At 33.7% G+C, this 25,906-nt stretch overlaps 1 protein-coding gene across 3 annotated transcripts in view; it reads left to right on the top strand.

Moving 5' to 3' along the window:
• ESR1 (estrogen receptor 1) overlaps positions 1-25,906 on the top strand; it is a 532,517-nt gene that overhangs the window by 166,528 nt on the left and 340,083 nt on the right. For all 3 annotated transcript variants that reach the window (XM_051997959.1, XM_051997958.1, XM_051997957.1), the window contains one exon: positions 13,810-14,000. In XM_051997959.1, coding sequence (XP_051853919.1) covers positions 13,810-14,000 — 191 coding nt within the window. The remainder of the gene's footprint in view (positions 1-13,809; positions 14,001-25,906) is intronic.

Consider the following 25,906-nt stretch of genomic DNA (forward strand, 5'->3'; position numbering starts at 1 on the left):
ATGGAGCCTCAAGTTAGGGGCAGTTAAACCAAATCAAAGTACCAATTTGATCTTAAGTGTGGTCTTACAGTCTTTGTAGGTATAATTTATTGGTTAATGGCTCCATTTCCATTTTATCAACTGATATGAACATGTAGGCACTGTCTTTGTCTAGTTTATAGTTGTCTTAAGGATTAAATGGCAAAGTAGAAAGCACAATGGACTTAGAATTTAAAAAACAATTTGGATTCTAGTCTTGTTCTTGTGTTGTGATCTTGGACAAGTGACTGTGGCCCATTTTGTGACTTTGGGCAACTCATCTGACCATACAGAGTCTTAGTTCCCCCCTCTGTGAGTTGGCTACTACTGGTATCATTATTTCTATTTTATAGATAAGTAGATTGAGGTTCACGGAGTTTAAGCATGCATGATTATTTAGCTACTGTCAGAGATGGAAGATAATATTCATAATAATAACTGTACTGAATTTTATGAGAAATGAATGAGATTAAGTATGCAAAGAACTTTGCAATCATTAAATACTATATAAATGGCAATTATATTATTAGCCTTACTATTAACCTGTGTTTTCCTATCACGTTTAAGTTGTTGATGATGATTTTTTTCCTCTGTGGTCAGAGGCAATATTTGTAGAACTAAAATTTTTTTTTCCTATTGACTTGCTAAGGGTATTAATCTTTTTTTTCCCCTTAGTAAATGTAGGTTATTATTGTAGAAATTTACCAATTTTTTTAAACTTGTCACTACTACTTGTAAATTTCAACTACAAATAAGTGCAAATTTTCATCTATAATGTTAGTGTATAAATGAAGCATGCATTAATTAATTATAATTATTTTATGAGATTACAAAAGTTTGGAAAGATTTTGATTTTCAAAGTTGGGTACAAATGAAATCAGACCTATTGAGGTATATTTGTGAGTTTCTGTGCATGTATACACATATACACACATACATACATATTCACATAAGTGGGGGGAAGTATTCTTGCACTACTAGTCCAAAGAAGTTTCAGTTTTTCTATACTTCAAGGATTTTAATTCTTTCTGTAAGGATATTTTCATCAACAATATCAGTTCCAAACTCTCTATGATTTAGTATATGGTATTCAAAAGTTTTTGTTGCTATAATAAGCACCGTCCTGGGGGCAAATTAAAGATGAGTCACACTAAACAGTCTATCACTGGATCTATACTTGGTAGGACATGTCAGAGTAGGGGCTCCAAAATATCCAATAATGTCTGCATGCCACAATGAGGCATCAAAGGAAGAGTTTTATGGAGGTGAAACACACTGAAGTAAAACTTTAGTTGCCTGGTCCCTCATTTTAAAGAAATACCTACTTCTTTAATTTGGCTTCCTGAACTCAATAGTATTGAAATATTTTGGTGGCTGCTGTTTATTTCCCTTATATTTTAATAACTCTGTCAGGAAATGAATGCAAACTTAGAAATGACGATTGAGGCAAGCATATCTTTTAAGTTCAATTGGATTCTGTGACTAAGGAGACTATATGTTTAAGATGATTGCTGAGTTATACCAGAACCTCTGACTTATTTCATAGCAGTCTCTAAATTTTAGGATAATAGTAACTAAGATACAATTTTTAAAAATTTCCATGTACTTAAAAAGAAGCAATCAAGTAAAAAAGAATGAAGTGAAAATATCATTATAAGAACAAATGGAACTCCTGACATTTAAAGCAATATTCTGCTTCATTTCTGTTTCATTATGTGCAAAGAACAGAGGATTGAAGATAAACTTAATATGTTTTAATAACATTTTAGTGTATTTTGAGGCAGCTAGTTGACACAGTGGATAAAATGTTGGGCCTGGAGTCAGGAAGACCTGAGTTGAAATCTGGCCTCAGGTACTTATTACTTGTCTGATCCTAAGTAAATCACTTAACCCTGTTTCCTGGTTTTCTCATCTGTAAAACCAACTAACAGAAATGGCAAACCACTTTAGTATCTCTGTCAAGAAAATTCAAAATGGGGTCATGAAGAGTTGGCCATAACTGAAAAATGATTAAACTATCACCACCACCACTACTACCACCACATTATATTTTATGTGTGGAAAAATAATTTAAAGGGGGAAGAGTGAATGAAATCAGTCTGTCACTATGTTTAAGGGAAACATAGTGAACCAAAAAGAATTTATGTCTCTTGTATGTATCCTAAGCTTTCACCTAAAAGAATAAATCTGGCCCCTTGAAGCCTTAAAAATGAAACTAAGAAAGCTATATTTTCAGTTACTTTTGCCTAATACTCTGAATTCAGGATATTCCTTGGAGATAGTAAAAAATATCACATGATCTGTTCTAACAACAATAATAATATGTGGAAGGCATATTGGGTGCTTGACATAAAGAGACAATTTTTTAAAAAAGGTAAAAATCATAGAGGCTCTGCTCTCATAAAGTATGCAGTCCATTAAAGGCATACAACATAGTGGATAGAGATGGCAACAACATAGGGCTACAGAAATAACATAGTTGGAAAGTGCACTTAGGTGGCACAATGGATAGAGTGCTGGAAGGAAGTACTTATTAGGAAGACTAATAAGTAAGACTTATCTTTCTATTTGCCTCAGTTTCCTTAACTGCAAAATGAACTGGAGAAGAAAATGGCAAACCATTCCAGTGTGTTTGCCAAGAAAACTCCAAATGGTGTCATGAAGAGGTGGATATACTGAAATGATTGAATGATAAAAATTTTGAAGAGTACATTTATTATTCCAGGGATCAGCAAAGATCAGGAAAGGCACCTGATCTAGTATAATAATTAGTGGTTATTAATTAATTTATTAGAGTATATTAATTTATATATTGGAGGTGAGGAAGAAGGGTCTTTCTAAGTCTGCCTGAGTGAAAAAAAAGAGGCAGGATGTAATTATGTATCAATTTGATAGCAACATATAAAGTACAAAAAATAAAGAGGGAAGGAAACAAGTTTTTATTAAGTGCCTACTATGTTCCAGACACTGTGACAAGCAATTTAAGGGAAGAAGATAAGCATTTATATAGTACCTACTGTGTGCCAAAGAGTATTTAAAATACTCTTTTGATCCTTCTAATCAATTGTGAAATAGGTGATTTTATTATCCCCATTTTACAGTGGAGGAAACTAAGGCAAACAGAGTTTAAGTGACTTGTTTAGGGTCTCAGGACTAAATGAAGGTCCGAGGCCAGATTTAAGCTCAAGTTTTCCTGACTTCAGGGTCAGTATCCCTTGGGCCACCAGATGTCTTTACAAAATATTCACTTATTTGATGCTCACAAAACACTGGGAGGTAAATGTTATTATTATTCCCACAAACCACCAAGTTAAACAACAAAAACTATTATTTTGTATTCACATTGCCCAGTAATAGTAAAGTAGTGTCTTCTAAAATAAGCATTAAATAAATGTTTAATTGAATTATTGGATTAGTTCCAAATGGACACCAGAGGACAGGTCAGGGCTCAGGCTGGAGACAAGATAGGGAATAAGAACCCTTTCTGAAGCAAGCAAAAGAAGCAGATGGAAAGGAGTTTAGCGAGAAATAGACTAAGAGACAGGTGATGTTATAGGAATAATAAAGAGAGGGTTAAGGCTTAGACTGAAAGAAACAACCACATCTCTTCTAAGCAATCCAGGATCTCTTTGTGAATTATTGCTTTTTAACTTGTGGTTTTAGGTAAAGTGTAACCAGTCCTATATTTTGAGGAGGAAGATTATCTTTGCTTTGAAGTGTGATCTGGAGTCTTTTACAATAAGTTACTGACTCTCTTGTCCCAGAGATACTCTGAACCATAATGAAAATGGCATTACATCCTAAAAGCTCATAGATTTACCACATCCTTCTGGTGTAACTTTGGGCAGGTTAGATTTAGAGTTGTAGATAACTTTAAATATAAATTTAAAGATAAATTTATTTTATTTGAAGTGGAGTCCAGAGAAAAAGTCATTTAGTTAAGGTAACATAGAGATTAAATGAGAGCTAAAACTACAACCCACATCTTCTGATTTCTAATTGAATGCCTTTTTTACCTTGAATTTTTGACCTCATTAATCTCTCCAGGTCTCAGTTTTTTTCATCTGTAAAATCAGGGATTTAAACTACTTAAAATCTCTATGGTTCCCTCCATGTAGATGATCCTATGCTCATTTGACCTAGTATTCAAGGTTATTGGAGTGCAATTCCTTTTCTTAGTTTAGAATGGGAGAAACCATAATGTTATACTTTCTCAGGGTCTTTAATAATACATACATAATAATACCTAACAAAATATAGGTTATAAAAACTTCAAGAAGACATAGTACTTACTTGCATTATGGAGTCATTCTACATTTCCTTTGAGGTAAGCAAACTTTTTCTCATGGCAGCAATCACAAATTTGGAGGTCAGTCCCAATCAGGCTTATGTTTGGATGGATAACAGAATGTGGGAGGACTCATGCGTAGTATTATTTCCATGATAAGGAGAGTATATGGGACTACAGGGACTCCTGCTAGTATAAACTCAGGAATATTTGAAGTTGGATTCCAGTTTACTCTATTCTTTTTTATTGCCCCAGGAACTGATTCGTCTTTTCACTTTCAGTTTTCAGTACCATAACTCTTTATTTTTTGACCCTGTGCAGAAGTAGAAGTTTCTTATCAAGAATATTAGATTTGAAGTTAGAGGGTTTGGGCTTAAATGTCAAATCTTCCATTAAGAATCTTAGGTTTAGAACCTCAAGAAACCTTAGAGTTGATGTAATTGCAGCTCATTAATTTGGTAGCTAGTGAAATTGTGTACTTGAGAGGTTAATGACCATACAAGTAGATAATTTATAAGCATTTACTATATGCCAGATTCCATAGGTTAACAGAAATGGAGCTCAAACACAGGTCTGGTGACACTAAGTCCTTATAATTTTTTCCATTATACCAAACTATCTTTTATTATACCATACTTCCTGGATCACCTTTTTGATCATGTAAAAGTTAATTCATCTCTCTGGATCTACTGTAGTTTTCTCATCTGTAAAATGAGTGTTGGATTAGAAGATTTGAAAGTTCCCATAAAACATTCTTATAGTCTATGATTCTATGTAGAATTTTATGATTAAATAATCTATGGCCCACATCTGAAGCTTTGAGATCACTTGAACTGAGAACAATCTTGAAAATTCCTCACAACTATTCCTTGGGTCATATCCTCATCCAGAGTTTCCCCTGAGAACATCAGAATTTAAAATATGTATAAAAGGGGCCATCAGCTCTCATCAAACCCACTATTTATAATACTAGCTTTGGTGATTTCCTCCACCATACTCTTATCTCTTTTATAAAAGAATTTATTCTTAGAGAGTCCTGCAACTTTTTTTTTCTGGTTAGTTTCACCTTACTTACACAGTATCTATGACTCACATTATGAGCAAAAGGCATAGGTTCATTTATCCTCCTCCAAATTTTGGTTAACTGCTATGTCCATTTATTTTCCTCTTTGAGCCTTTATGTAGTAATGGTTCTTTTTGTCACTGAATCACTGTCAGTTTATCTGTATATTTAACATTTCTTCCTTTTCTTATGAAAAAAAAAAGAAAGCTCTGGACTTGTGGGCTTGTGGATGCCCAATTCTCTCTACAGGGACTTCACTTAGTCCATATATTTTTATAGTTCTTCTTTGATTTTCTCTGTCCAATTTCCTTTATAATTTGAGTCATTGTGAGTACAAGGAATTTATGGCTGGGGGGCAATTGAAAACTTAAGAAAAGAAGAATATTCACATTTTGTCTAGGGAATTCACAGCTGAGGAGACAGGGAAGTGGCTTCCCTGTTTCTCTCTAGGTCATCCTTGAACATATTTTTGATGATTTCTAGGTACTTTATATATAAATATCATTTATTTGATTTTCACACCAACAATGTACATAGCGATACTAAGTGTCACTATCCAGTTTTATACATGAAAGAATGTGACTTGCCCAAGATCACTCAGCCATTACTTGATCTTCTGCTTCCAAATGCATTGCTTTTTCTATGAAAAATACTTCCTCAATCTACTTTCCAATTTTCTAAAGGAAAAGAATGTGGGATTGTAGGGTAAAAATAACAAGGGAATTTGTTAATTATAAAATCCTATTGTAATAATTTAGTGAATCTCAGAGTTGGAAAGACCTTATCCAGTTCAAATTTTATAGAAGCAAGAGTCTAAGTTGGAATAATAATACATTTCTTCTTTTCTCACAGAGTTATTATAAGTGTTCAAATAAAAAATTTTCCACTAAAACAATAAAACACAATATAAATTATTATTATCATATTTTATATTCTTGACTTTTTGCATATTGTTTTCTGCAAAAAAGACCTCTGCTCATCTTAAGTCACAGCCAAAAAACTTTTAAATCAGCTGAGTTTTTTGGTTCTAGAATTGTTCATTTGTTTTGGATTTTTCTGGCCTATGTGCAGGACTGGGCATTGACACAGCAGATGAGGGAGGGTTATTTGGTCTGCATTGTTCCAGCAGTTGTTTCTTATGATCCAGTTTTCACCTTCATCATTCTTGAATGAGCTCAGTGAGCTTGAAATATGTCAAATATGCATAACCAGTTTTTCCTCTTTGTGTTACCTCTTCCTTTTTCTGGCTTCCTTCAACTTTAGCTATTCCTCTTTTCTCATACACTTCCTATTGGAGGAACAATATGTGGGAAAATTATATTGCTCATTAGAAGCACAATGGATAAAACATTGGTGGACTCATTGTAGTAAGAATAGTACAGAAAGTCTCCCTCCTTTCTCTCTCCTTTCCTTTTTCCAATCATTCCTTCCCTTCCTCCCTCTCTTCTTTTCCCCTTCTCTTCCATTTCTCCTTCCTTGTCTTTTCTCTCTTTCTTTCTCATTTCTTTTCTTTCTGTTTTCCTCTTCTATTTCTTTTCTCTCTCTTTCCTTTTTTCTTCCTTATTTTCCTTTCTTCCTTCTCTCTCTCTCCTTTCCTTTATTCAGTTTCTTTGTTGTAAGTATTTGGAATCCTTCATGAATACTACACTTAAAATAGATTAGAGGCTAGCATTTAGAAATGATTTTCTTTTGTGCATTCAATCTTATTTAAAGTGTCTAGAATTTAAAAAAACTCACTTACATCACAGTTATCTCTCACTCCATATTGAGTTGTCCTTGAGACATAGAAAAATAGTTATGTAAAAATATATGATAGAGAAATCTTGCTGAACTGGTCTTCATTGTTAGTGGTCTTTCACCTCTCTGCTGCTATTGTTTCAGTTAGTTTTTCTGTCAAGTCCAACTCTTTGCGATATCATTTGTGATTTTCTTGGCAAAAATACTGGAATGGCTTGCTTTTCCTTTTCATGCACATTTTACAGATAAGAAAACTGAGGCAAATAGGGTTAAGTGACTTACCCAAGATCACATAGCTGATAAATATCTGAGACCAGATTTGAACTTAGGACGACGAGTCTTTCTGACTTCAGGCATAGTACTCTATCCATTCTACCACCTAGGAGTTATGTTTAATTATCTCTCTTCTAGCACTTTCACTATTTTCTGTTATTCAGAATTCAAATTTTGGTAATCTTTTTCACTTAAATAGTTATTGTCATTGTGCATATTGGTATTTTGCTATACTTATTAATTGCATATCAATTTATACATTTCTTTCCAAATGTCTATTAATTTCTCATGATTTTTTTTAACTTAAAGATAATCTTTCATTATGTTCATGTAATACTGTTTTTCAACCATTCCCAATTGATGGACATTAAATTTATTTGTTTGGAATCATTTAGAAGTCTTGTTCATAAGTTCTTTTCTCATAGGTATATATTTTCAGAGTATTCTCTGAATATCATATAACATTTTGTCACCTCCACTTAATAATTTTGCACTTATGCACATTTATTATTCTTTAGTTCAATGTCACATTTCCTGTCATAATTAAGGATTTAAATCTGTTTTCTAGTCAAACCTCTTTCCAAACAGATGTGGTGTCAGAAATTATAAGTGTCTCCTCATTGGCTTCTTATTGTCACTACACTTTTTTTTCTTTCCACCTCTTGGTTTCCCTGCTCATTAGCCTATCCAGTATGTAGGAAATAAAAGAAGAAGAAAAGAGTGGACCATCAACTATGTTGCTGATTAGGAGCTCAGAAACAAATTTAAAATTATTTGCTGAAAGAGGTTTCTTTTTAGGCTATTCCATGTCCCATTATTCTTGCTCCCCATTAGCTCAGAAAATCAACACTTGGCTGTGTCTTTTGGTGGAGACTTTTTTTTTAAGGGAGCAGAAATTTCTAAACATTTAATGAAAACATTAATCTCTGACTGATGTTGTCATGTTCAGAGGACTTCTGGCAGGGCGCTTGGAGCCAAACATGAATAACACATCTCTTTCTATTAGCCTTTTAGTTGATGAATTAGTCAAATTTGACATTCATTTGTCATGATTTTTTAAAAAAGATGACTTTCATTCAGTCATCTTTGTGTGTGACTGACAGAAATGGTTTCTTTTGCTCATTATGGTTTGGTGAAACCATATAGTGCTCAATTTTTATACTAAAAAGGCATAGTACTAGTATTTCCTTTCAAAATTGAGGGAAAACTTATATGGATATTATAATGAAGAATTATAGATTTCTGAAGTGAATTCAGAGCTGCCAATTTTGTTCATTATCTGAAGATTCAAAGGTGTTTCCTTTGATCAATAAAACATTTTCAGTTTTGAAATTCTGAGGGTAGTTTTCCAGAGGTCGTTCTCTTCACAGAGTGACTTTATACTTCAATACCAGCTCTCAATTTGCAAGGGTTTCCCTTAATGAATATTAATTAAAAAGGCCAATTTTAAACAAAATTTCATAGATTTTCTCCACCCTTCTTTGTTTCCCTTTCCTCCTCTTTACCATCCAGCCCTGGCTTTAGGTTTGCTAGACTGGAGAGGAATAAAAATTTTATTCAGTGGCTTATCTGATTGGGTTTTGGGGAGGTAAATAATCTATACTTCTGGCAGAACATGAAAGACAGAAGCAGCAATAACCTGCCACCCCTTAGAAATTGTTTATTATGAATATTATGGAAATTTGTAACATCTGGTTTTTGGAGTTTGTCTCATCGTAACACAGGATCCCCATTTACTCAGACCCATAGAGCAAGTCATTCTTTCACCAAGTAGATTGAGATTGAATTTCTTTTTATATCTTAGTTTCCATAAGATATGTTTCCATACCTTTGAGACTAGGTTCTGATCTTTTCCTCTTTAGGCCCTTCTATCTTATATGAGAAAAGATCATTGATTTGTGGAGAAATGGCAACTTACTCTCTATTGATGAACCACAAAGCTCTGTAGTTAGCCTTGCCTTAGTCAGCAGAGGAAAGAATCAAGTAAATAGGATGTTAGACCTTAGAGTGATTTTAGAAATGATATGTGTTTTTTGAATTTAAAAATAAAAGCTAGATTGAGAGAAATGAAGTTATGTGTTTGATAATTAGTTGTAAAACTAGGAATGGCAGCTAGGCAAATTGATTCCTAGATCTAAGTTTTTTCTACACATCATATATTTTAATCAACGATTTCCATGAATAATTAGATGCATGCTTATAGTTGGTGGTGCAGTGCATAGAACACTGGACTGGAGTCAAGAAATCCTGAGTTGAAATCTGGCTTCAGATACTTCCTAGCTATGTGACACAAGACAAATCAGTAAACCTCTGTTTGCCTCAATTTCTTCAAGTGTAAAATGGGGACAATAATAGCAGCTATCTTTCAGACTCAAATGAGATAATATTTATAATAACAACAATAGCAACAGTAATGAAAACAATCTAAAAACTAAACTAGTACTTGGTAAGGTATCTGGCACATCATAGCTAAATAAATATTTATTCCCATAAAAGGCTTAAATGATGAGCTAAAACTATCAATAAGAGCTGAAACCATAGGGATCAATGTAAAGTCCTTCACTTAAATCCAAAAATATTAACTATGCAAATGTGCTGGGAAGAAGAAGGCTTCAAAACAGTTGAACTGAAAACAATGCTTAAGAGATTTTGTTGACTGTAAGTTTAATGTGAATCATAAAGTAATTTATAAGAAAACTAATGCTTCATTAAGAGAGTCAGAGTGTCCAGAACAAGGGAGAGACTAGCCTTACTGTACTATGCTCTGGTCATACCACATATAGATAGAACATTGTATTTACTTCTGGTCATCTCATTTAAATGAATAATCTGGAACTTTTCCAGAGAAGGGAAATCAAAGTGGTGAAGGGTCTCCATTATGTCATTTGAGGAATGCTTTGATTTATTTTTGATGTTTAGTCAGGAGAAGGAAAGACTCGAAAAACATGATAGCTACTTTCAGGTATTAAAAGGACTGTCATGTGAAAGAGAGATTAAATTATTATGCAACTTTTATAATTGAGACACTGTGTTAGGTGCTAAGAAAGGGACAAAGATAAATAAGATATAATCTTTGTACTTAAAGAACTTATAACACAACTAGGGTACACTAAAGTTTACACAGAAGTAATCATTTAATAAAATATAGACTGTGATAAGAATCATAAGAAAACTACAAAGTGTTCAGAATAAGGAGAGATCATTCTTAGGCAGGAAATCAGGGAGAATTTCATGTAAAAGATCACATTTCAACTATGATTGAAAATATAGATAGATAGATAATCAGGGTCTTATTCTGATCTTGCCTCATTTGTAATATCTCAGAAAAGTGTTCAATTCCACACTTTCTGGAACACAGCAACCTCTATAGACTCCAAAAACATTAAGCCCATGTATTTAAATAGTCACAGCAACTTTCTACTAGTATGAATTATGCTAGGAAATAAACCTTAAAAATGGTTTAAAATGGAGAGTTTGGGAGATAGTACCGAGCTGAGAAAAGGGAAGGTGGTAGATAGCAGAGAATGTATAAGAATATGGACTTAAAAACCAGCAGTCTCACTGGAACACTGAAAAAAAATGTAAAGAAACCATATTTGAGGGTGCCAACTTGAAAGCATAAATTATTCATGATGGATTAAATAGAAAATGCCAGATTTACCTGCAGGAAGGAAAGTAAGGAAGAAAGTTTCCAAGGAGTCAAGATTTTATGAATTTTATCTGAATGGCAAATGTAATCTACAGCTATGAAGAAAATGTTTTTAGCAACATTTTTGGGTACTGTTTTGGAAAATTAAGACTGAAAAGAAATGCTAGATTTGAGAATGGGTATATTAGTGAAGGATTGTTAGGGCTTTGGACTGAGAACACAAGGGAGGGATATGGCAAAATCCCCAAAGGAATAGAGGGAAAGGCAAAGTATTTACAAATGAGAGAGTAATTCTTTTTATTTTAGGATGATATTATTTACAAAATTATAATATAGGGTTATAGATTATTAGGAAATAACCAATATTGCCCTAAGAGATGATAATCAGTGTTTTAGTTTCTGCCTCAGGTTTAAAAAGGTGACAATGAGGAAAAAAGTGTCAAATTTCTATTTGAGAAATCCAAAAGAGATTTGAAATAATTATACTGGGCTTGTCTTGGTACATTATCAATTAGTTGAAAAATTAAGGAGGGATTTTTTTTTAAAGGAAAACATCCAGGGTTACCATAGCAAGGAGAACCCATGTCCAGGCCTAGGATTTGGGGTTATCCTATGAATAGATTAGTTTTAAATTTCTTTTTATATCTTATTTTCCATACCTATGGAATGAAATTAAAATGCTAACTCCTTCTGATCAAAGAACTAAGAGGAGAATGGTTTTTTGAAATACAAGATTGTAAACCATGAGTTGAATGGTTAGAATAGTTGAATGAATAGACAATGGATGTGGCAATCCTAAGAATGCTTTTTTGGTGCCAGTCAAAGCTCAATAAGTTGATGTTCCTCTTGTGACCCTAAGAGATAATATCCATTTCAATTTGATAAATATGAATGAACTTAGATTAAATATATTTGTATTCAGAAAGGGAATGGTAGTGTATGTATCAATCAATGTGTGTATGGCTTCATTCTGTCAATATATTTTTGACACTTTTTGAGCAAAACACTCTCCTGCAATTAAAAAGCCTTCAAACTCTCTACAAAATATAAACATTTAATAAATAGTGAAAAGAATCATTGAGTACTGAAAATATTGTTCTTGAATTAATAATTTAATGGAGTTTCTTGGTAACATTATGTTCCAAAAACAAATTGCTACCTAGAAAATGAGAAGATCCTCTCATAATTGAGGACCACCTTTGATTATTGTATTAGAAACCTATAAAATAGAATAAAGAAATCTTGAAATGTAATTAGAAACCAAGAGCATATATAAATATGGCAGCCATGGTAATATGAAAATTCTGAATTTCTTGGATCAAATTTAAAGTATAAAAAAGTAAGTCTGTTAATTTGAATTGATAAATTTTAATCAGGAATGTGGTTTTTTCTTTTCCCTTCTTTGGGAAAATAGAACAATATTACTGAAATAAATATAGAAATCTTTGACAGATGTATAATTATATGTATGCATATATTAGTATTTATGTATATTTAACTCATCTTTTTATTTAAATATAATATTATAGTCTATATGTTTGAATAAAAATTGTCTAATCCACAATCTTTTGTATATGCTTACTACTTTTTTTTTTTTGTGTGCACTACTTTTGAGAGTTAGTCCGTGTTGGTACCAGCACAGAAAGGGTGACTTTTTAATTAGCCACATGTCAGGACTTTTTCTGATTACAAGGATTTCTCATAGACTTTTGAAAGAGTAAAAAGTACCAACTTTTTTAAAAATTACAATTTTATAAGCTAAATCTTTTAAATAATTTGATTAGTATTATCTATATTTGAATATTATCACAGGATCACAGATTTGGAGCTGGAAGAGATTTTAGAAATTATCTAATCTAATCCCTTCATTTAACATTTGAGGAACAGAAACTCCAAAAAGTTAATTGGGCTATTCAAAATCACAGAGGTAGATAAATAGAATTTGAACTAGAATTTCTGAATTTAAATCCAGTATGGCCACTGTAATCTTTCCTTAAGTAGCAACTTTAATTCAGAGACAGAAAAAGTAGCTTAACATTTATTATTGTCTGACCATAATGTACCTTACTGTGATAGTATGACCACAGTATCAACTTTGTATAATGTTTGAACAATGATGTTGCTAGCAACTATGTATACAGGATAGCTTTAGTTGATTAGAACCACAAAACTAATAGAAATTTAGAGCCGGAAGCCCACTAGAGGTAATCCCTGAAACTTTTTCATTTGATAGATGAAAAATCAGATTAAGTTTTTTGATATTCAATAGTACTCTGATTTCACACTAATTCAACTTCTCCAAATTCCAGATGTTTAAACTGTTTCCTGTTATGCTTTGGCCCTACCTAAAGGCCTGGTGTGGACTAGAATTAGAATTTGTTTCTAATTATTCTGAATTAATTGTGAATTTCTGTGAAAAATCTAAAAGTCTATTAGAAGCTGGTTTCTTTCTTTCTTTTCTTTTCTTTTTCTTTTTCTTTTTTTTTTTTACCATGAGTGAAGATCCATTTAATATAAAATATAATCTGGTGCAGAGAATCAGCTTTCCTAGCAGGTTCCTAATAAACAATTTTCCCTCAAGGTTAATATAATAGGCAAACACTTTTTGCTGCAGCAGAAGGTAAGAGCTAATGAAAGATTAGCTTACATTATGATTCATTATTTCAAAATGTCATAATAAGGTGGATTTGTCATGGGCTTTTTTTTCTTCTTTCCATTCTTTAGAGAATGAAGATTTTGCTTTCATAATGTCAGTTGATTCACACAGTGCTTGTTTTTCAGGCCAAGTTCAGACAACCGGCGCCAGGGTGGTAGAGAAAGATTGACCAATGCTGGTGACAAGGGAACCCTGGCTATGGAATCCACCAAGGAGACTCGCTACTGTGCAGTGTGCAATGATTATGCTTCAGGTTACCATTATGGTGTCTGGTCCTGCGAGGGCTGTAAGGCCTTCTTCAAAAGAAGCATTCAAGGTAATAGTGTGTTGAAAACAATTAATCAACATGTTTATTCCCCAGAGAAAAATGTTTGTAATATAAAATGAGTTCATTTAACATATGCATTCATAGTTTGTGGGATCAACTTGAATTTTTTTTTAAGATGAAGTATACTGCAAGTTGTATCTCTGTCCTCAGAATTTGATGCATGTTTGCTGAATTGAACTAAAAGTGAATATTGGGGAAAGACAAGGCTCATAGCATCATAGATTTAAAGCTAGGACCAACTTTATGGGTCACATAATCCAAGTGCTTTTTAATTAGCTTATATTGCTCCTCAAAGAACAAGGAAAAAAAGGACTAGTTGATATTAGGATAGGTTTTACTGAGTCCTTTAGCATGTATTATGAATTTTGAAGTCTCTAAGGTGATCACATATTATTTTAAATATGTAGGAAGAAAGAGAAGATGAAAGAAGGCGGGAGAGAGACAACTATTCCTTCTCTAATACAGATTAAGAGAAAGAAAGGAAGAGGGAAATACCTTGCTGATGTGCAAAATTTGGGGGATAATAGTATAAGACATTTCATATCTTTAAAAATTTTTTATTGATGCCTTTTGTTTTTGTATTATAATCATATCCAAATCTATCCTTCCATTCCTTGCTCTGAGCCCACTGAGCCTTCTCTTATAATAACCAAGAAAACTCTCTTAAGAACAGAATCCAATTAGCCCAATGAATTTATCTAATGGCATACATAGCATTTCTTCTCTGCAGTCCTATTACAATTTAAAAATTTATGATTTAGTTCATTTTAGAAAACTACCAGTTCATGACTAGTGCCTTCAATAGTGAGGGAGCTATCATTAGCGTTAAATAACAGTTGATAAGTGTTCCCTGGTAAAATTTATCTTCTCTTCCTGCTCATTTCTTTCTCCAAGTACTATTCTCTTAAGTCAGTTGGCTTTTGTTTATATCCAATAAGGATGATTACCCTCTCTGTTTTGGACGTTGGGAGATTGCTTTGGGAGTTTATTTACATTTTATTTCTCAAAAGTCAATGATTGCATTAAAAATAATTTTTTGAGAGAGATCCTAAGAAGTTCTTGGCTAACTAAGTCCATTGGTTCAGAATTTTTGAAGTCCTCCTTGCCTAAGTTTTTGAGACAATATCCCTTCATTTAACTATTCCCTGTCTTTTGGGGACCTTAGGCTTGATAAAACTCATGGAGAGCCAACACCTATTAAATTATTTGGAGATGCTAATGGAGCTGGTCTTTACTGGTTGGATGTTAACGCTTTTCATTGCTTGAAATAACTTGGAAGTTGGGAGATAGTACCCATGTTCCATTTTCTCTTGCATTGTTAGCATTGTGATTTTGTACAACTAATAATATTTTTCATAGAGTTATTAGAAAATTCGGTCTGGTCCAGTTTTAAAAGCATTTTGTATAACACTTATGCTTTCAAACATTCTTTATAACATGCTATAATTATGTGACTTCTAATTGGCTTTTTTGCAGTGGTATTTCTGTAAAACTGATGACATTCTAAAAATTCTGATCTCTATTTTTAAAATGTTTGCAAGCAGAGACTGGTCTCCAGCAGTTAATGGTGACAGATCTTATTTCAAAAAAAAAAATAATATTAACATATGGGGGTTGTACCTGCTTATCTTATCTTTTTCTAGGTAATGGCTTCTGTCTGTTTTTCTTTGTGATTTCATTTTATTTCTAATCTGATCAAATCTTAATTATCAGTGTTTCAGGAATAGTGGAATGAATTGTGATGCCTACAAAGTTGGAAGATCCAGGTTCTAGGCCAAGCTCTTTCTCTTTCCATTAAGTAATTCCAAAATCTTTGATAACTTGCTTAACTTCCTGAACCTTTTTTCCCCTTCCCCCCTAAATTTAGGCTATTATCTAGATGAACTCAAAAGCTTTCTTAGATGCAAAGTTATAAGATTCTAAATATTTAGAATGCCTACTTATGTGCTAGGCTAAATTTTTCTGAAGAGTCAAAAAAACTGGATCTGTGCTGCAGAGAAATTCATCTAAGTACAGTGACAAAAATACCTTTTTATGGTATAATTATACAAACACAATGAAAAATTAAGTGCCAATTCTCATGAAAACTAACAACTATACCAGAGAAACTCAAAAGGAAAAGGTGGACAATTAGATTTTTAACAAAAATTAGAATACTGTGTATATGTTAGATGTTTATTGGAGTAACAATTAAAAATATTCTCTTATATTGTCCCTTTCTTATTTTAATAGATAGTATTTAGGTTTCACACAATATACATTCCTATTGAATCTGATGCTTTCTAAAATATGCATTTAGTTTACAACAGAGAAAGCCAAAACACATTCCATGGTGAAACAGTAGAGGAAAAATGAACCTGTCTTGTCTATTTGTTTTTTATCTATAGAATTTATTGCTAGTATGATTTACAGTTCAATTCTAGATGCTACCTAGTATATCTCCCTTATTTTATGCTGGTTGATTATTCTGGAGATTTGGGCAGGATTTTGCTGGATAACTACATATAAATGCAGTGTTTATAGAACCACTGAAGTCTCAGATACTTTTTGTAAAGCTAATTAGACTTGTAAATTAGGGGAAATATAATTCCTAGAAATAATTGTTTTTATAATCCTTATAAATGATTGTTGGGATTTGGATATTAAAATAGCTTTTGACTACTTGTGCTCTGATTTATTGCAGCTCATCTAAGGGATGACAGAGAATGATTTATATTATTTTTATTTTTAATTCTATTAACATTATTATATATTATACTTGTAAAGTTTGCAAAGTACTTTCATCACAATGATATATTGAAAACAAAGAATGAATTGATCAATAGTCTGGAAGGGACACATAGAATTATAGAAGGAAGAAAATAAAATTTAAAGATCAATTATTCTAAAAGCCTTAATTTATAGATTTGTTGAGTAAAATAAAGATATATATATGTTACATATATATATATATATGATGTACTTTACAAACTATAAAACACTATAAAATGGTAATTATTATTTTAAATGAATCTGCTACATATCTAGGTAGAAAGTGAAAATATGGAGTAATCTCTGAATTAAATATTGTCTGACTTAGAACAATGTGCAACATTGATGTCTCTCCCCCTCCTCCCCCATCTTAATTATATTTTGGGGGTTTAGATGGATATGTTTATGAATCTGAAGGGGGACTCTAGGTTAAGTCATAAAGGTTTTGCTTCTCACATTGTTATCATAAACTTGATAATTTGTCATTGAAAAACTTTATGGGAAAAAGAAAAAGCCTTTGCCTCTTTGTCAGTTATGCTGCCTCCCCTCCTCCTCTCAACAAGGCAGAGGAAAAAGTGAAAAATCTGAGATGCAGGTGGAGAATGTTGAAGACACTATGGGTATTGTAATTTTACCCATTGCTTGTTAAGAGAAAATTTCTGTCTCCTTATTATAATGCAGTGAATCTTTTAACTGAAGGGAGAGTGCACTTGATGGGAAAACATCCATATTTGAATCTACTTTTGCTTCTTAGAAATAAATATCAAACGTGTGCAAATCTATTTACTCAAGAACTTCTGGAACAGATTTCAATTGAGCATATCTTGTTTTAAAAATAAACTTAGATTGCCATGTATAGAAAGAGATGGCTTCGACACATTAGAAGTCACAAATATTAAGGACCTAGACTCTGTAAAGATGTATGTTTGCAAGTAGATTCTGGAATAATTTAAAGATCAGGCTTTGATATAATGGAGTTTGCTTTTATCCCTCTAGTAATTATGAGTGATGGTGTCTGGGATAAGTGGAAAGACAGTGTTCTTGGCTAACAAATTTATTTGACTTCTTCATATTTATGATAAAAATGTTTCTCCCTAGTCCAATATGTATACAATATATTGTCTATTTCCATATAACTAGAAAAACCTATATATAAATGTATATATAGGTATCACACACACACACACACACACACACACACACACAATCTTTTTCATTCATGACTTCAGTATTCTCCACATCTAGCCTGGTGCCCTTTTACCCTCACCTGTTATACCTCTTGTTGCTGTATGTCGATTATGCAAAGCCTAGGGCACACCCTTTTGTTAAACGGTAGATTGGTAGATATTAAAGAGTACAAGCACTTGTCAGGCTTTCTTTCTGTGTAACAAAAATAATTAAAAGAGCATTAAAACTGGTAGAACTTTGGATAGAAAGTAGAAAATAGCTATGGGTGGTTGTTATTCAGTTGTTCAGTTATCTGATTCTTCTTGACTGCATAATCCAAGTGTCCATGGGATTTTCTCTGTAAAGATACTGGAGTAGTTTCCATTTCCTTCTCCAGTGGATCACTTTTTGTCAGAATTCTCCATCACGAACTTGCTCTCTTAGATATCCTTGCATGGCATAGTTCATGGTTTCATTGAGTTATATACGCTCATGATTTAGCAGGGATGGTGGTATATACTTGGAATTCTTTCTGTGGAAGAAGATTGAGACTGTGGATCTACTTAAGCTCTGGAGTTCTAAGCTGCAATCTGGTTTAAGCTGACTGGGTGTTCACTTTATCATATTAATACAGTACTGAAGTCTGGGAATGGAGGGTTACTTGTTTGCTTAAGATGAGGTGAGCTGATCCAGGTTGGAAAACAGAGCAATTCAAAGTTTTCTCTGGCAATCAGTATTAGGATCAGATATATGAGTAACTTGGACACTTCCAGTCTGGGTAAGATAAGGACCAAGACAAAGTCTTAAAAGAAGTGATAAATTGTCTGAAATATTTTGGGTTCATAACAAGTATTTGCCTAAAGGAAGTCATACTAGTACTTGAAGAGTTCTTAGATATTATGACAATCAATCTCATTTTATGAATCAGGAAACTAAGGCATAGAGATTTGCTCATTTGGAAATAACAGAGTTGAGATTTGAATCAAAGCCTTTCTATTTTTATATATACCAATCTTTCTTCTATACTGTGCTGAGGAGAGTAGCCTTATATAGTATATGTTTTTTATATACTTATCTGCCCAAGATTATCACTCTTTTTCTTTTTTTTTTTTTTAGTTAAAGCTTTTTATTTACAAAACATTTATATGAGTAATTTTTTAACATTGACTCTTTGCAAAACCTTCTGTTCCAGATTTTCTCCTCCTTCCCTCACCCTCTCCCCTAGATGGCAGATAGTCCAATACATGTTAAATATGTTACAATATATGTTAAATTCAATATATATATATATATGCATATTTATACAATTATCTTGCTGCACAAGGAAAATCGGATCAAGAAGGAAAAAAACAAACCCTGAGAAAAAAAGCACAATGCAAGCAAACAACAACAGAAAGAGTGAAAATGCTATGTTGTCATTCACACTCAGTTCCCACAGTCCTTTCTCTGGGTGTAGATGACTCTCTTCATCACTGAACAATTGGAACTGGTTTGAATTATCTCATCGTTGAAGAGAGTCACATCCATCAGAATTGATCATTGTATAGTCTTGTTGTTGCTGTATCACTCTTATTTCAATGAATTTCTTACTTTGAGTTTCATTCCCCAAATGATTAATTCATCAGAGAGAAAAGTTATGGAGCAAAATCTGTGCTGCCCCAATTCACTGCACTTTTTATATCAAGAAGATTGCAGTGATTTTTGCAGTGACTAGTGCTAAAAAATACACTAAATTCAACAGGATATTGAATATTCTATATTCAATAGGATAAATATTTTATAGAGATATTTACACCTAGAATCTCTGAATTTTTCATGTGAACAGACAAATAGTCTAGTAAGATGTTCATTGAGATATGTAAAGAATTTGTCAAATATGAAAACATGTTATTGCCCATACTAATTCTTATAATCATTATTGATATATCCCTACAATTCTGACATTTTCAAAGTCCTTTGGAGATAGTCAGCAATTCTGATCATTGTAGAATTCCTTTAAGATACTTGGATGATCAACCTCACTCCTAGGGAAATATAAGATTAGAGAAAATTATGCTGTAATTTCCCCTAATAGTTTTAAATGGGAAGAGGGAAGACTTAAAGGAGAAAAGCAGTCACAATTGGAAACAGGCAGTCCTAGAAATTTGTGTGTGTATGTGCACTTTGACCATGTTGAAAAACTTTAATGAACTAATTATATGTATTGTATTTGACCCAATCAAATGCCACTTTTCTGTTTAAGTAAGAGTGACCTGAGATAAACTATAGTCAATGATGCATCAAATGTGCATAGTTTTTTTTTTCTTGACAAACTTAAACCATATAACCATATTTTATCTTTCATTGGAGGATTGTGAATATTAAATTCACCTAATTAAATATCTTTCAAGTATGCACCATGCATGTGGTACTTGGTAGAATAAAAAATAAATATGGAAGAAATTTAGTCTTATTGAAGCAGATAATATATATGTTGATAACCTGATTGGGGACCTTGAGAGATGGTAGAGGTAGGCAATGTATATTGGAATTGAACTAGGTGCCCAAGTTGGGGAAGTAGCTGATTAGGAGTTAGTTTAAGATAGGCATTATAAGGCTTGGGGCTGATGGATGATTCGAAAGTAGTTAAAGTTAGGAGAATAGAACTGAAGAAAAGAAGAGAAACTCAAGTACTCTGGATAGCTCCTGGGAAAATTATGAAAAATTTTAGTGCAGAGAACTTTGCTAATTGTTGGGTGAAATATACAGATTAACTAAAACATATTACCTTTCCTCATGTCCAGTTAAGAAATTAGACAACATGATCAATGCATTAAAGTCCTCACAAATTAAATGTTCTGCAATGTCCCAGAAGAGTGAGCTTTTGGGGAAGATAAGTACAGATTTCATGGAGGGAGTTTGAGCTGGACTACAAAGAATAGGTTGAATTCAAAGAATTCTACAAAAAATAAATGAATGTGGCAGAAATCAGGGTGGGGGAAATAAGAAAATTTTGGTAAATGGAACAGTGTGAACAAAGGCATGAAGAATGAACATGTTAGGCAGGATGCCAAGGATGGTGATTTCTATATTTTAATTGGATGTGTACATTGCATATGCAATAAAACAGGGTGATTTAAGACTGGATAGATAAGATAATGCCATATCATGGAAGCATCTTAAATGGGATACTAAGAAATTTGAACTTTATTCAGTGCATAATAAGGAGCAATGAAAGAGTTGTGAGAATAGTCATTAATAAGATCATATAAGGAAGACCATTTGTTGTTCATTTCAATAAATCAATAGACAATAATAAGAGTTAGTAGAGGGACAATGGAAAATGAGAGAGGATAGGATAGATACAAAAGTTAATGCTAAATTAGAATTAAGAAGACATGGTAAATTGTTGGATATGTGATATAAGTGAGAGAGAAAAATGAGAGATAATCTCTTAGTTTCAATCAGAAAGAGCTGAGTTAATTATAGCATAGCTAAGAGAAAAGGCAAAATCCAAATAGAAACAATTTTTTTTCTTTGAAAGAAAGGAGAAAATGAATTTTACTTTAGACATGCAGTGTTTGAGATGATGGCAGGATATCTAGATGGAGATTTTCTATAGGCAGTTTGAGAAATGGGTCTAAAGTTCAAGAATGGTAGATTAGGTAGAACTGTGAAGTTAAGAATAGAAATATAGTTTTTACCACTATCTATATAGACAAAGACAAATGCCAATTTGTACAGAAGTTTTAGCAAAGCCCTCCAGGAATATACTCTTGATCATTTACTGCTTAAATTTTAATAAATGACTTGTATGAATCATAACTGGCAAGCTTATTAAATTCACAGATGACATAAATATGGAAAGTATGATAGTCAAGATCCCAAACCAATAAGGGGGAATTTGATAGGGATAAATGTCAAATCTTATACTTCAGTTAAAAACTTTAGTTTTATAAATAAATAACTGGATAGCAGTTTGAATAGCACTGGTGTCTTAGCACAGTTCCTGGTATGTGGTAGGTGCTTAATAAACATTTATTGAATTATATTGAAAAAGAAAGATATGTCAACTGTGTCTCAAATACAGGCAATGACATTGACATAAAAAGGCCAATCCATCAGAGAGGGAAAAGAACATTGGCTATGGAGTCAGAGGTCCTGGAGTCAAATCTGACTTCTGATATTTACTACATACTGTCTTTGGTCATCAACTTACTTTTCACAGGCTTTGATTTCCTCATCTGTAAAATGTTAGTAGTGGACTAAATGACTTCTTAATTTTCTTCAGTACAACATTTATGATTCTGTGATCTCCAGTTGCATCAACAGAGCCATAGAGAATTATAGTTTTGCTACTGGACCTGATCAGACCACATATGAAGTGTTGCATTAATTTTGGATGACTTGTTTTAGAAAGTTGCAGAGATTCAGAGGAAAGCAATCATGATGCTGAAAAGCCTCACGACTACACTAGGCAATAATCTATTGAAGAGATTAAGATTGTTTATTTTAGAAAAGTGAAGCCTTAAGGGAGTATAACAATTAGCAATAAATGGTCATCTAGAGGAGTGATTAAACTAATTTTGCTTAACTATTGAGAATTGTACTAGAAGTAATAAGTAGAAGTTTCAAAGAAGTAAACTTCATCTTCATATAAGGAAAAATTCTTGGCAGAGATATGCAAAACTAGAATGTGTTGCTTGGGAGGTACTAAGTTTTCCTCTTTGGATATTTTTTTTAGCAAAATCTTATGATTATTCCTTGGGCATGGCAGAGATTGCAAGGATCTCTAAGGCTCCTTCCAGGCAATAGTAAATAAACATTTATAAAGCCCTTACTATGTATCAAGCACTGTGCTAAATTCTGGGAATACAAATGCAAGCATAAAGAAAGCCAATCCCTGAATTTAAAAGAAATTTATATACTAATGGGGCAAGATAACTTATAAAAGGGAACTGAAAAGATGGGGGAGGGTTAGCAGCAGAGGGTACCTACTTGCAGGCATGATAGAAAATGTCCTATAAAGATGAGTCAATAGAGCAACCTAGAGAGGAATGAAGGCATGATTGGTCTGGGCCTTCTTCTCAATGGAGATTCTGGGAAGAACTAATTGATGAGCAGGTAAGGCCTTAGGGGAAGAGAATATTTTTTAATGAGAAGTAGTCTAAAGGTGGATTGGATTAAGCTTTGGAATTGAAGAGTTTTCTATAGCAGTTAGACAAAATCCCATGGAGATTTTTCCAATTCTGAGATTTAGTAGAATAATGGATCACCCAAGGGCATTTCGGATAATGAATGAAGTCAGAAAAATTAAGAACCAAGAGAATTATGTCTTGGAAGCCAGTGGAGGGCAGAGTATTCAGAACAATCAACTTCTCAACTGTATCAAAAGTTCCAGGTAGTTTAAGAAGATTGGAGACTGAAATGAAAAGTCTATCACATATTTCAGTAAGGAGGGCTTTGAAGACTTTTGAAAGAGCAATTTTTGTAAAGTGTTGTGGGCAATATCCAGATTGCATGTGGCTAAGGAGTAAATGAATCATGAGAATGTTGAGGATTCTTGAGTTCATTCAGGGTTCTTTTTATTGTCAGAGCACCAAACTATTCATCTGACCTAAATCTTTCTCTGATTTTTCTGTTTCTGTGGAGATGGAAAAGCATACTTATCCTAAGAACTTCTAGCTTCTGCATCAGACAGAAGGATCATATTTTTTGGATGGATTGGGCTCCCATCAAAGAGTTTTAACTTTCTCCAGTATATGAATGACTCCAATCTAGACTCTGGTACTGTCCTTTTTTCCATACCCTAGTCCTCTATCTTTAACAACTTGCTAGATGCTTCTAGCTGGCAATCAGGCATTGAGCATCTTGAACTCAACAAATATAAAAGGAAGCTCACAGTCTTCCCTAGAAAATTTATTATTCCTTCTGTCTTTTAAAATAATATCATCATGTCACCAGTAACTGAAAATCTAAAGAATTGGAATCACTCTTGATTCCTTCCTTTACCTCATTTCTTCACATATGTTCAGTCACCAAGTCATGTCTATACTACCTTAGAAATTCCTCTAACATAAATAGCTGAGACCCTCATTATCTCTTTCCTGGATTATTATAATAGTCTTCTAGTAAACCTCCATACTAGCAGGTTCACCTCACTCCTCTCATTTTTGTCTCATCCAGTTTGGATCTCATAGAGAACAAATATGGAACTAGGTTTCATGAAGGCAGAGACTATGTCTTATTCTTTCTATCCCTCTTAGAGTTCACTTGGGGTATATTACATAAAGCAGATATTTACTGTTTTTTTTTTTTTTTAAAACGAATGACTGGGACTTCCGGTTAAGATGGCGGAGAGGAGGCTCACAGTTGCATAAGCTCCGCGCTTTCTCTCACTATCCACTTCATTACAAGCCTCTGAATCAATGCTTGACTGAAAAAAACCCACAAATAGTTACCAAGAGAAGCCATCCTTCAGATCCGCCAAGAAAGGTCTGTCTTTACTGGAGGGCTGGGGCGGTTTTAGATCGGGCGCAGGCTGAGGGCAGCGGCAGTGAGAGCACGGGAGCAGACTGGAGAGGGGGTGGGGAGTGATCGCAGCTGTCTCCGCGGGGAGAGCTTCGCTACAGGTTTGGAACCTGCAGCAAGTCAACAGCCCAGCAGAGAAGCTAAAAACACCGGGGCTGAAGAACACAACCGCAAACAGCTGGAGTCTCTCAGGACCTGGCCGCCCCCCCCTTCCCCCCCCTCAGTGACTCAGCACGCTTTGGGATCTCAGAGCGCAGGCGCAGCACAGTCCTGCTAGTGCCTCACTGCTGCCATCTGCAGTCTGTAGAGGAAGCTCGATAACACACCCAGCCCCCCCCCCAAAGAAAGACTCCAGTTTTTTCTGTTTTTCTTTGGTAGTTTGTCTCTGATTAATAGACAGAATGAGCAAGAAGCTGAAGAGGACTTTAACCCTAGACAGCTTCTACACAGATAGAGAGCAGACTCTAAATCCTGAGGAGACTAAAAACAGGCAGTCCCCAGGTGATTCCCCAAAGGAGGAGATCGTCTGTTCCTCAGCACAGATGAACCTCATAGAAATGATTAAAAAGGCTCTCACAAGGGAGCTAGAAGAAAAATGGGGAAAGCAGAGTGAGGCTTGGCAAAAGGAGAAGGAAGCTTGGGAAAAGGAGAGGGAGGCTTGGCAAAAGAGCCTGGAGAAGTCAGTTAAAGAGAGAGTGGATAAAGAAGTAAAATCCTTGAAAAATAGGATTAGTGAACTGGAAAACAAAATTGGCGAAATGGAAAAAAATTCCACAGAACAAAAGAACTCAATTGGACAATTAGAGAAAGATTTTAAAAAAGTGAGTGAAGAGAATACTTCACTGAAAATCAGAATTGAACAAGTGGAATTGAATGACTCGAGGAGACAAGAAGAATCAGTCAAGCAAATCCAAAAAAATCAAACAATGGAGAAAAATGTGAAATACCTTCTGGGGAAGACAACAGACCTGGAAAACAGATCCAGGAGAGACAATCTGAGAATCATTGGACTCCCAGAAAAACATGATGAAAAAAAGAGCCTGGACACTGTCTTCCAGGAAATTATCAAAGAGAACTGCCCAGAAGTCATAGGAACAGAGGAAAAAATAAACATTGAAAGGATTCATCGATCACCCACTGAAAGGGATCCTAAAATCAAAACACCAAGGAATATAGTGGCCAAATGCCAGAACCCTCAGATGAAAGAAAAAATATTGCAAGCGGCTAGAAAAACCCAATTCAAGTATCAAGGAGCCACAATAAGGATCACCCAGGATCTGGCAGCATCCACATTAAAAGATCGAAGGGCCTGGAATATGATATTCCGAAAGGCTAAGGAACTTGGTATGCAACCAAAAATAACTTACCCAGCGAGAATGAGCATCTTTTTCCAGGGAAGAAGATGGACATTCAACGAAGTAAGCGAATTTCATCTATTTCTGATGAAAAAACCAGAACTTAACAAA

The sequence above is a fragment of the Antechinus flavipes genome, chromosome 4 (assembly GCF_016432865.1).
Source record: "Antechinus flavipes isolate AdamAnt ecotype Samford, QLD, Australia chromosome 4, AdamAnt_v2, whole genome shotgun sequence".
Taxonomy (NCBI): domain Eukaryota; kingdom Metazoa; phylum Chordata; class Mammalia; order Dasyuromorphia; family Dasyuridae; genus Antechinus; species Antechinus flavipes.